We start from the raw sequence: 13,010 nt of genomic DNA, 5'->3' as shown, positions 1-13,010 counted from the left end.
GCATGCAGTATTCTTTATAGTTATAGACATTCACACAATCGGTCGATCGTCCACTTCATCGGCATTGCCGACGCCGTTTCTCCATACATTTATGAAAATCCATCTGGTCCGATACGTACGATACCGATAGGTGCACGTTTATCTTTATGGCATGGTTTATCTTAGAAGGCAAGTAAAGGTGCGCGGTTTTATTTCTATTATTTATTATTGCACTAATAAGTTAGCTGATGTCGTAGGCACGAAATCGTAACTATAGAACTGCACATAATTATGTACATGCCATGTATCGGATGAAACTTAATTTAATCATTTATAGAGGGTACCAACTTATAAACGCATAATTACATAGAAATCGAATAGGTACAGCACACATCTGCATCTGCCTAACCTTAACACGAAAAAACACAAATGGAAAGAAAACAAAAAAGTCAATTTGCTCCTTAAAAAAACACTCCTTCCCCATTGCTGGTGACGACACGGGCCAAGGGGTAATTGACAGGTTCCCACCTTCGTCAGAGTAGAAAAAAAAGTAAATAACCTAGTTGCTTTGTTTAAAATAAATAAGCGACCAAACCCTTAAGTATTTGGAGCATTTCTAAGGTCTCATTATACCCGGAAATGTAATACGTGACACTTTTGCTAAATGTTGTTTAAGGCTAACTAACCCAGTATGCAAACTACTGTAAGTGAGGGTCCATATCAGTTTAATTGACAATATAAAGGGTTTTTAGAGTATATAGAACTTTGAAATGGAATAAAACAAAGATTTTTTTTATTGATATTTACTTTATTCGAGAGACAAACTTCTGGCATTATTAATTTAAATACCTATGATTTCTGGCATTTGTCCGCCACGGCTGGCTCGGACATAGTCCTATCTAGAGATCTAATTTTCGACGACTTTGTTCAACATTTGTGGTCGTATATCGGCAACAACGTGCCGAATGTTGTCCTCCAAGTGGTTTTTCGCTTTGGGCTTATCCGCGTAGACTTGTGACTTCACATATCCCTACAGAAAATAGTCAAGCGGCGCTAAATCGCGCGATCCTGCAGGCCAAACTCACGGGTCGCTGAGTCTTCTGATTCACTTTTTACACAATATAGTTATCAATACCTGTCCGAGGTCATGAATTTGATCTTCAATCGCCGTGAGGAAGTGCACACAATTTATGTCTCTATAATCTGTGTGAGTTTGAAATATGACGGTGAGCCAATATAGTGGCGATTTTTCGAGCTCGATACAGGTGCCCAATTCAGGGTCATTCAGAAACTTTGCGAGATGAAAGATATACTGTGGTTTTGGCAATCTTGAACAGGAAAAAATATATGGTTTTCCATGGAAACTTTGTTGGTGACGTGACTTTTTACTATGGAGGGCGATTTATTTTTATCGCGAATTTCCATAACTCGTAGACCAAAAGTTGTTGAGAATGACCCCCTGAGTCACTTCGGCTTAGCATTATCCTTTTTGCAACACCCTGTATATTCTGTGGAATCACGATGGCTTCGTTGCTCCGAATAAGGCCATAGAAAACTCGGGGTAATAGAAAAATATTGCGACTTTCCGCACGCTCAGGTTTACCGGTTTATCAGGTTTCCGTGTGATACAAATTGAAAGGTATTTTCCCGGACCGGTATACTGACAGTATATTTTGCGAAAAACACGCTTTTCTTGTATCTAAATCTTGCGACCCTATTGATATTTATTGGGGTTATTAGTTTCTCCAAAAATGAATGCTACAATATAAGTTTTAAATCACAGTCCATCTGATATAGTAGAAATTGATATGACTTTGGGTTTGGCAAACCTTAATTTATACCTTGTATCTAGAAACTACACCGACAAGAGAAAGGCTCAATTTAGGAAGAAAATCTAGGAAGGTATTCCAATACCATAAATCTAAGAAAAACCGAATAAGGGATACAGATTCAAGTAACTGATAATAATAATTTTAAAAAAAGTATTATAGTTATATTAATTACAAAGTTATACTAATTCGATTTTACAACTACCTGCGAAATGTTACAAAAATATCTACACAAAAACACAAAAAAATCAGTACTGCGGCTCATAAAACCCCATGACGTCACCGGCGAAGCTTACAGCAATTTTCAGCTAGAAATACCTTTTCAATAACACCACTGCTCGCGGCCAAACGACAATGGCTGCCAGTGCCCCATTCATACAGGAAGTTGTGGTGATAGTGATGTCACTGCTCGACTCACGACTCACTTCGGCTTCGGCTAACTATCCTAGTGAACGGCACAATATTCTGTCTTCGGCCTTTCACATTTCATTCGACTGTACCAGGCCCTATAGCACAGGGTGCTAATAAAACGTGACAAAAGTTATCCGTCGCGCTCACTCTTGAGGATGCGCGATGTGAGTGAGGGCGATGCAAAACTTTTGTCACGTCTTTAATGCGCCCCGTACTAGCCCTAACTTAAATGTCACCAACGGTGACAGATAAATCAGTTTTATGGTTTTGCACAACTTATTACAATACAATGTTCTGCCTACTTTCGGGTCGGATGAGATGTAAGATGTCGCTTTTTTATTTAAATTGAAAAGCCTGTATTTATATTCGATTTTGCTAAATTGTGTACCTCACGAAGCGGCTAAATTAAACTACCTACATGTACCTATCGGTAGGTATATAGGCTGGCTTTTATTCATATTTTGTAAACGAATGGCAAAATTATTATTAAATAGTAATACTATTTAATAATAATTATATACCTAACTACTACCTACTATTGCCGAATTACGGTACATCACTATACTCATTCTCTATCTCCGCCATAGGAACATTAGTCCTCACACACACACCGAGATAGATATCCTTCGTTAACTTCGCTCTTAATTACGAATATTCAAATTTTGTCTCCACTCATTGTCTTGATTAATCGGATTCACACTCAGAGGTAGGAAAATTCAGCTTGATTTTCGGCGTATTCTAATTATCATTTATCTAACGAATCAGTGTGGGTAATTAATACGTATAAGTATTATAAAGACCCACTTTATAGTAATCATGCATCGATTTTTGTTGTAAAGAAAGCTCTATTCGCTTCCAAAAATGCAACATTTTGTTTCGTTCACTTACCGCCGACCAAAAAGAAAATACGTGTCGAGGCATCATGAGAGTCATACACCTCGTGGGCTTTATAGTGCCACAAACTTATCTGTTCCGGTGACAGCTCACGTAAATGTGTAATATTTCTTCATTCTATAAGATTTTAAGTTTGCCAGTAGTGGTAATTCGCTATTACAATACAATACAATACAATAATCTTTATTTGCACACCATAAAAAACTTAAATCTAACTTAAATAACAGAGATGCACAAATGGCGGTCTTATCGCTAAAAGCGATCTCTTCCAGACAACCGTTGTAAGAAAAGAACTAAACATAGAAAAGGGCATTTACAAGGTGTATTTACAAATAATATTTTAAAAAGAAAAATACATATTCAAATAACATTGATACTTACTAACTATTATTAATTAAATACTCATATAAATACATACAATAAATACATAAATAAATAAATATATAATATATATAATATATATTATATACATATATAGTATGGATAAATATACAATATACCTATATCAGCTCAAAGTACGCTTAATACAACAAAAAATATATTAGATAAATAGAATTTAACATAGATTAATAAAATAATATATTTATTCTTGAAGATAATGGTTTTTTACCATGCGTTTGAAAGATGCAGGTGATGGGGCTTGCCTTATGTTCAAGGGGAGAGCGTTCCAAAGATGGATGGCTTGGACAGTAAAAGAGTTTGAGTAAAAACTGGTTGTATGGGACGGAATATTTATTCGCAGGTTTTCATTGGAACGCAGATTTCTATTGTGAGTCGTGAAACGAAACTCAAAACGTTCCTTAAGATATGCAGGTGAAGATGGGTTAAACAGTATCGAATAAAGCAGAGAGAGAATATGGGTATTCCGGCGAAGGCGAATAGGGAGCCACTTGAGTTTGCGACGAAATTCAGAAACATGGTCATATTTGCGCAAACCATATATGAACCGAATGCAGAAGTTTTGTAGTCTCTCAAGTTTATTGAGTTGTTGTTGTTGTTTATTGAGCTATTGTGGTTTCAATAAACCCATCTAATCTATATCAATATATAATTCATTAGTAAATAATGAGATATGTATCAATTTAGTTCGCTCTCACCGGAACAGATAAGTTTGTGGCGCTGTACTAATATACTTTTTACAAAAACTTTTCCTGCCTAATATTTTTTTTGGAAATTTGATTGTACTGTGTTTTATCAGCCATACACATATAATTGGGTAGGTTTGTACGTATATTTATTATCTTTCTCTAAATGAAAAGCTGATGCTACATGTCCCACTCCAATCTTAGGTTTAATCCCATATTTGGAATTCCATTAGCTTAGTGAATGCTTCCCCTCAAGTATATCCCTGAATAAATATTTCTAACCTCATTCATCCCGTGTATTTGCGGGGTAAATATTATTTTCTTTCATATTATATTAATGCTCAAGCAAGAGCTTTGAGGTAGGCTTCCGTTTCGTGGAATCAAAGGAGTGCAATGGAGAAATGTTTGTAAACTTGACTCAGATAGAAGTAGATCCGACGTAACTCGATGAGATCGCGGGTAAGTTGCCGGCAACTTAGTTGAGGCCAAGTACTCCGCTAGACTGTATTTAATTTACAGAGACTTCACTAGATGTTTTTTCTCTGTGAAGATATTATGTTCCATATACAGGGTGTTGCAAAATTGGTATACTAAGCCGAAACCTACATGTGCAACATGGTATATCTAAGCCCGAAACTGAAATCAGAATTTGGAAATTCGCGAAAAAAATATTTTATTTTCCATAGTAAAAAGTCACGTGACCAACAAAGTTTCTATGGAAAATGATTTTTTTTTTCGCGAATTTTCAATTTCAGTTTCAGGCTTAGATATACCATGCTGCACATGTAGGTTTCGGCTTAGTATACCCTTTTTTGCAACACCCTGTATGTAGGCATTTTATTATCTATGGACTATTATTGAGCGTTCACATTCTGTTTTATGGAACATGTGAGATGCTTTCCCGGTGGAAAACGTAGGGTATGCTTGTACAGACAATAAACGTTTACCTACTTAAAAATTTAATTAAATAGGTACGTACGAATAATATTAAGAAAAGAGAACTTATCGATAGTGTATCTCAATAAGAATAAAGATCCCTATCGTCATAATAATAGAAATAAATATCCTTTTATTAACTCCCCCAAATAACCTTTGCCGTAAATATACCGGCATGGACCACTCGACCTATTATTATCTTCACAAGTGACCCTAGCGCGGACACTTCACCCAGCATCATGTATGTATCTGCATGTAAATATTACATCTAGATATGACGCTGCTAAATATATAATTATCATCATCAGCGTACTGTCCAGCAATAGAGGAATGAAGGCTGATGATGCAAAAGATTTTTTTCCATATCTGCAATGAGCAGATTAGGTAGAGTTTGGAGATGAATTTAACACCACAATCATATTATTATTTTCAATCTAGGTGATAAATATGAACATAGATCAATCTGCTAAATCGAGAGCTATCTATAAACAATGCAATTGAAAAATTATGCTACAAGAATTTCCACCATAAAAGGAAGCTATTTCAAGCGAAAACGAGCAGACTACCAGAATAGCTTATCCACTCGAACCCACATAATGTGTGTTATCGCAAATAAAATAAAAAATAATAAAAAAGCTTCGGCGTGCACCCGACGTCGGCAAATCCAATCTGATCCGAAGACATCTGGCCTATATTGGAAGTGTAAGGTTCGGTTAAAAGAAAAACGTTGCGAAATTAATCTGTTGCCCGAGCACAGGATTCGAAACCTCCGTTTACGTTGCGTATCGTCAAATGTCACTGTCAAAATGGCAAATTGTTAGTTCCAAAAGTGGCATTTGTTTTTTCCATGTTACCAAATCACTCGGTCGCTTTTACCAAACGCTAAACGTATTTAGTAGCCTGTCATACGTCTGTCAGTTAGTACAAAATGTATTTAAGATTTGATTTAAATACGTTTAGCATTTGGTAACAGCGACCCTTCGTGTAGATTCGAAAATAGTATCGAATCCTATGCTCGCGCTTCTGTTTTCAATCAGAAATCCGCATTCGGTTAGGACGCGGCGACCGCTTTAATGAAACGTTGATTGGTATTCAAATAATGGATTCAGAAATTTCAAATCTGAATTTATTTTCCTTAGCAGTAGGTACTTAGTAGCTTTAATGTATGTAAGTAAGTACATAGAACGTGCTCTTCTTTAAAGTCGCTTGTACCATGGATAGAGCTTTGCTCTTAGATTCTCTAAAGCCGCGTACACACCGGGCCAACGAACGCCAACGAACGTTTTTCGTTGGCCTTCGTTTCTGCAATCTGCCCTGTATTATGTATGTTAATATCCATCGTTGGGATAACCGTTGGCGTTCGTTGGGCGTTCGTTGGCCCGGTGTGTACGCAGCTTAAAAAATGCATCGGAAGCGAGGTATTTCATCCGATAACGAAGCGTTTTTACAAGAGAATTATGTGTATGGTGTTCTTAGCCACATGTTATTATTCAAACTTGATTTAGCCTATCACATTACGTTTGTTACATATTTGCCACCTACTTACTATGTACATACACCTGCATGATAATTTATGAAAATGGGCGGCCCAGTGTTGCGCGATTTCCGACATGCCATCACAGCTGGTCACTTAGCATTATTGATCTAGTGCACGAAGCCGGGTGATGTATACTGTGCGTGCCCACACCCCTCGGAGGATAGGGTAGGACAGAGATGTCAATACAATATAACAAGGGGAATATTGCATTTCGTTTCCCAAATATGTAAAAGTTGATTTTGAACGACTAAGCCGATTTTCATTAAAAAATGGCTAAGAACACACTAGGTAACATGCCTATGACCCAAAAAAAAACAATCGAAAATCGATTAAGCTGTTTGGGAGCTTCACTACCACATACAGATACAAACACGTACAGATACACAGCCACGCTAAATTTGACCCCTCTTTTTCGTCGGGGGTTAACCTTTCAACGCTATAATAAAACTGACATCGCTAGGGTGTTCCCTGCGGTTGTAGGTACAGGGTGTCAATCCCGGCAACTATTGGACGTCCAACTAATGGAACTCCAGTCGCGACATGCACTCCATATTCCAACCGGCCTTTGTATGGAAAATATGCGCTGTGCTAGGATTGGGTCTAGGATAGGTCCCTACATAAATTTTATTATATTCTATTCTCTGTGGGGGTGTAAGTACCTGCACCTGGCTTTCTCGAGTGGAACCTTTGTGCATATCCCCAAGGTCTTAAACTGCCTTCCTAAGCTTGGACCATTTCCCACCACGCTGGTCCACTGCGGGTTGGTGGGTTCACATATCTAGATATGCAGGTTTCCTTCACCGTAGGAGCGATGGTATACATTGTACTTAAGTTAAAAGAATAGCGCCAGGATTCGAACCCGCATCTCTTGCGTGAGAAGCGGGCACTTACCCGACTGAGCTACCACCGCTCCTACCGAGCTAACACCGCCCCTACATAAATATTATGGCATGGAATTCCATAATGTATAACAGTTTTATGCCTAATCCCTTGTAAGGTAGGCAGAGGTACATTGTTGCACTCTTTGTGTAACAGATCGCGGGTGTTACTCTTTAGGCCGAATTTGATATAACTAATGGAACAAACTGTTTAACTCTGTTTTTAAATTAAGAATCCTATAATTTTATGCTTGATAAACCTAATGTGAATATTTGTTACACTCGATTATAATTGGTTCGTCACATTAAGCACCCAATTTATTAAACAGGAAATATATTATTTCCTAATCCAGTCTCTAGGGATCCCACGTTATACAAGGCGCTCTACTATTTTAGCATCTAATATTCATATGCCTACTTGTGTTATCTAACAAGGGAAATTGTAGCATGATAGAATAACTCAAATATGATGTTATTTGTATTAATATAAAGTGGTATAAGTAGGTATACCAAATTTCATGATATCCGTTCAGTAGTTTTTACAGGAAGGAGTAACAAACATTGCTACTGAACTTTCGTAATATTTGTAGAATTATAATGAAAATTAAAAAAAAACCTACAGTTACCTAAGGTAGGGAACTAGGTCTAGGTACTATAGTGTAGATATAGAGGAGAAATATAGAGGTAGGTATAAATTACTATAAATCGTATAGTAGACTTTAGACGTATCATAATTCTACATAATACTATATACATGTATACATATATATTATGTATGTGAATCTGCGATCAGCGAATGTGTTCCCCACTCGACGTGAATTTGATGCCCTTAATAGTATTTGACAGGGTCGGCTGAGTCCCTGTTAGACCTTTGATTATAGACCCTTATTAAACATAATTTGAAAGGGTGTTAATCTTGTAATGAGTAAAGTGCACTGAAGCAGAATAAAATTAGCACATGAATAACACCAAAAATGTCGGGAATATTATTATTAAAAAAAAAAAACACGCACTCACGCCTTGTACTAATGTACTCCCTTGCGGGGTAGGCAGAGGTGCATTGCTGCACCCACTTTTCGCCAGAGTGTATGTTAGTCCCAATGTAATAGGGGGCGGGCCTATTGCCATTTTACGGGCACATCCAAGACCCGAGAACAAATATCTATGTTTAAACAAATATCTGCCCCAGCCGGGAATCGAACCCGGGACCATCGGCTCAGTAGTCAGGGTCACTAACCACTACGCCATTCGGTCGTCTAAATAATAATATTATTAATGTACGAGTAAGTACTTAAGTAATTAATATTTCAGTCTATATGTTTCCCGTGAGCTACGCTTTTTCTTAATGACTCAAGTATGGAATTTAAGATCACAATTGAATCATCCTGTACTTGATATTTGCACATTCCAGTTCGCATTGCATTTTTTCATACTTGGCACAAATAAAAGGTCCTAAAATCCTAGTGTAAAAATGCAGAAAACGTTCGAGTTTTGTGTCCGTATTTGGACTAACCCGGAGCTAACACAGGTGATTTCGATCAAATATAGGAATTTACACCGTCGGGAAATTGTGTAAATAAATTATCATATTTGCCCTGTTAAGTAATCTAAATTGTGTTAAAGGTCTGAAGATCATGTCACTTGGGATAATGGGGTGAGTGGTTTTGATCACAAAATGACATAATTATTCGTGACTACATCAGAGTTATGAGAAAAGCCGATAACAATGTATTGTAACTATAGGTTCTAGGGAAACACACATTAACAAACCTTACATCCTAACTAATATTATAAACTAGCTGTTCCCGCGCGCTTCGCTTCGCCTTAAATAGTTTTCCCGTGGGAATTCCGGGATAAAAGGTAGCCTATGTTCTTTCCCAGGGTCTAGACCGTATGTATACCAAATTTCATTCAAATCCGTTCAATAGTTTTGGCGTGAAAGAGTAACAGACAGACAGACAGACACAGTTACTTTCGCATTTATAATATTATATATATATATATATATATATATATAAGTAAGGAAGTAAGGATGCGAAAGTAACTGTGTCTGTCTGTCTGTTACTTTTTCACGCCAAAACTACTGAACGGATTTGAATGAAATTTGGTATGTTACATATGGTCTAGACCTTAAGAAAGAACATAGGCTACTTTTTATCCCAATTCCCACGGGAATTCCCACGGGAAAACTCTTTAAGACGAAGCGAAGATTGCGGGAACAGCTAGTAACATATATGTATACTCAACATATATGTTCAAAAATAGCGAACGCCAAAAGCGATTTCTTCAAGACTGCTAGTTTGGTTTTTGAAACTCCTGAGCAAAATTTCATAAATTTAGACTGAATTATCAATTTTCAATACGTTGTGTATAGTCTAAAACATAAAAGTGAACATCTTTCTTATAATTAAATAGTCCAGCACTCCAAGTGACTTCAAAAATTTTGGTTTTGCATTCTAAACAAATTTGGTGCGCGTGGGCTGTCGGCCATCATTACCTTTTTACCAAAACAAAATGATTTGCCCGGCATGCGAAAAACCAATAGGTGACCGTGAGTTATTACGATGCACCGCGTGTAATAAGTGCTACAACTTCCAATGCGTGAATATTTCGGTCTCCTACTATCAGGCTAACCTACAAAATCTGCGTCGTCTATGGCAATGTCCTGAATGTAACGGCAAGATAAATACTAGACGGCGAGGCGACAGCACTCCGATCCGCCGCCTACCTGATGCAGCCAGTGCAGGTGCGCCCGATATGGATATGTCATGTGAGGAAATAGAGCCAGCTACTGAAAATGCTGCAACTCATCGCACAGGCTCTGGAGATTCCGACAGTATCACGTACGATAAGTTTGCTGAACTGATGGACAAGAAGCTGGAATACAAACTTGGCACCAAAATAGATAGTCTGAAGTGCATTCTGGAAGGCAAACTTGAGGCCATGATAAGTAAGTTTGAATCTAATCTTACTAACATAAGTGACACCCTCTCCACCCGCCTGCAGCAGGCCTGCGATGACATAATTTCCCTCAACAAACGTCTCCTTACTGTGGAGCTAGAGAACCAACAATTACGATCTGATCTCTCCGCAGCCAATGCAAACCACAATGCTGCTGCTGGGCCTGGCTCGGAACAAGATGGAACGATTGCACAGCTGCAGGAATCTATTGCAGAACTTCGCTCGGACCTCAATGAGCGGGAACAATCAGCTCTGCTTACAGATATTGAGATCTCTGGGATCCCGGAGCTTGATGGTGAGTCCCCACTTCATATAGTGATGGCTGTTGCGAAAAAGCTGGGAACTATTCTTGAGGAAAGGGACATTGTGTCTGCCATGCGCATGGGACCAAGGCGCATTGTCAGCATAAGCAGCAGTGGACCCACATCGCGGCCCCGCCCCCTGGTAATCCGTTTGGCTCGGCGTGCTACCCGTGATGAGCTGATCAAGTGTGCAAGGGTGCGGCGAGGGGCAACCACAACAGACCTTGGCTTGGCAGCTCATGACCCCAAGCCATTTTACCTGAACGAGCGTCTCACAAAATTCAACAGAATTCTATTTGGAAAGGTCAGAGTGAGTCGACAGCAAAAAAATTGGAAGCATGCTTGGACGAGGGATGGCAGAATATATGCAAGGCAAACTGATGTCTCCCCAGCCTTCCTGATCCGTTCTGAAGCTGATCTAGAGCATATTTTTGGTGTTAATTTGCCTAAATCTTCTACCTGAGCTATTTAATATATTTGTTTTTATTCAATGTGTCATTTACCTACTTAGTGTCCATTCTGCATTAGAATTTGTGTGTTCATACTTGATCATAGGCTCTGTTATTTTATATCAAGCTGATTTTGAATTGAATAACATACCGACACTGCTTTCAAACTGCAGTTTTGTCCTTTCTAACCTGTGCATTCTACATAGTTTAGTGGCATTCCAGTTTTTACATGTAGAATCCTATCATTATAATGTTCCTTTTAACTTTTGGTTGTACCTTATGTTAATATCAAAACACTTTAAAATGTTATCTAACTGTTATTATTGTTATGTAACTAGTCTGATGTTTGAAAATAGTCTAGCCTTCCTGATCTGTTCTGAAGCTGATCTAGAGCGTGTTTTTGGTGTCAATTTGCCTAAATCTTCTACCTGAGCTATCTAATATATTTGTTTTTTCTTCAATGTGTCATTTACCTACTTAGTGTCCATTCTGCATTGGAATTTGTGTGTTCATACTTGATCATAGGCGCTGTTATTTTATATCAAGCTGATTTTGAATTGAATAACATACCGACACTGCTTTCAAACTGCAGTTTTGTCCTTTCTAACCTGTGCATTCTACATATTTTAGTGGCATTCCAGTTTTTACATGTAGAATCCTATCATTATAATGTTCCTAACTTTTGGTTGTACCTCATGTTAATATCAAAACACTTTAAACTGTTATCTAACTGGTATTATTGTTATGTAACTAGTCTGATGTTTGAAAATAGTATTAATGAAACAACCCTTGCTGTCTATGTTTCTGTATTAAACATCTGTAGCATTGTCGACAGCTAATATCTTCTTGTATCTTACATGTCTAATGCTATGCTATATAGTAGTCTACTGGAAATATGAATAATTAAACAACTGTTGCTTTTTTATGATTCTGTATTAAATATATGTGGCATTGTTCACATCAATCAATCAGTGCTACTTATTCATTTGCTGGAAATTAATATTATTTGTTACATTAATGTTTTCAAAGTACACTAGTATCTTGCATTATATTATTGTGATAGCTCATAAATATGTATTACTGTACCTATATTCATGCCTGCATAATGTTTTTTTTAGTTCTGTCTGTCTGTGTGGTAATGACTGTGTGTTTGTTACTGAGACTAGTATTTATATAACATAAACTATAATACCTACAGGTTTTGTTTGCTTAGTGCTATTTCACCTACTTATATCAATATACATAAATATTAATATTATATTTAGTCTTGCATTGTTGAACCTTTTTGTATCTAGATATGTACCTACTATCTACGTATGTGATGCTGTTCTTGAATTAATTAACATGCCCACACTATTTCCATGCAGGAGCATTGGGCTGTTTTACATCTGTGTATTGTACCTACATAATTATTTTTATTATGTGATATTCCTCTGTGTACTTGTGGGTGCCTAATTGCCTATAATCATAGACTAAATAATCCTCAATATTTTCTGATATACCTTAGCAATGAGTTGAAACTATGTAACTATCATAGACCTACTACCTCTAGACTGGCAATCGCCGTGTGCACTATTCTCTTTCTCACTCAAACCATAGATGTTGCCGACAAAAAAATTAAACCTAAATATGGGGAAATTTAACTTATCATAATAACAAAAACAAAACTTGAGTATATCGTCGGTTGATAGGAAAAAGACACTAAAGGCTAATTTTTCAATAGCCAGATAAAAGTTTTGCTGGGAAATA

At 37.3% G+C, this 13,010-nt stretch overlaps 2 protein-coding genes across 2 annotated transcripts in view; both read left to right on the top strand.

Annotated features, from left to right (window-relative positions):
• LOC105388958 (GTP-binding protein REM 1) overlaps positions 1-13,010 on the top strand; it is a 93,141-nt gene that overhangs the window by 67,781 nt on the left and 12,350 nt on the right. The gene's annotated exons all lie outside the window — the stretch shown is intronic.
• On the top strand, positions 9,839-12,709 carry LOC105390030. Its single transcript, XM_011561259.3, has 2 exons — positions 9,839-10,499; positions 10,644-12,709. The coding sequence occupies exons 1-2, from the start codon at positions 10,064-10,066 to the stop codon at positions 11,273-11,275; spliced, it is 1,068 nt and encodes a 355-aa protein (XP_011559561.3). The 5' UTR covers positions 9,839-10,063; the 3' UTR covers positions 11,276-12,709.

This window comes from Plutella xylostella, chromosome 29 (genome assembly GCF_932276165.1).
Source record: "Plutella xylostella chromosome 29, ilPluXylo3.1, whole genome shotgun sequence".
NCBI lineage: Eukaryota > Metazoa > Arthropoda > Insecta > Lepidoptera > Plutellidae > Plutella > Plutella xylostella.
The sequence above is the reverse complement of the archived record's forward strand: the minus strand, read 5'-3'. Positions and strand labels throughout refer to the sequence as shown.

Excerpts from the sequence above, each read along its gene's own strand:
- LOC105390030 (XM_011561259.3), top strand. The coding sequence starts at position 10,064 with ATGATTTGCCCGGCATGCGAAAAACCAATAGGTGACCGTGAGTTATTA. Across the intron at positions 10,500-10,643 it reads CAAACTTGAGGCCATGATAA|CCAATGCAAACCACAATGCT; the intron begins GTAAGTTTGAAT and ends ATCTCTCCGCAG.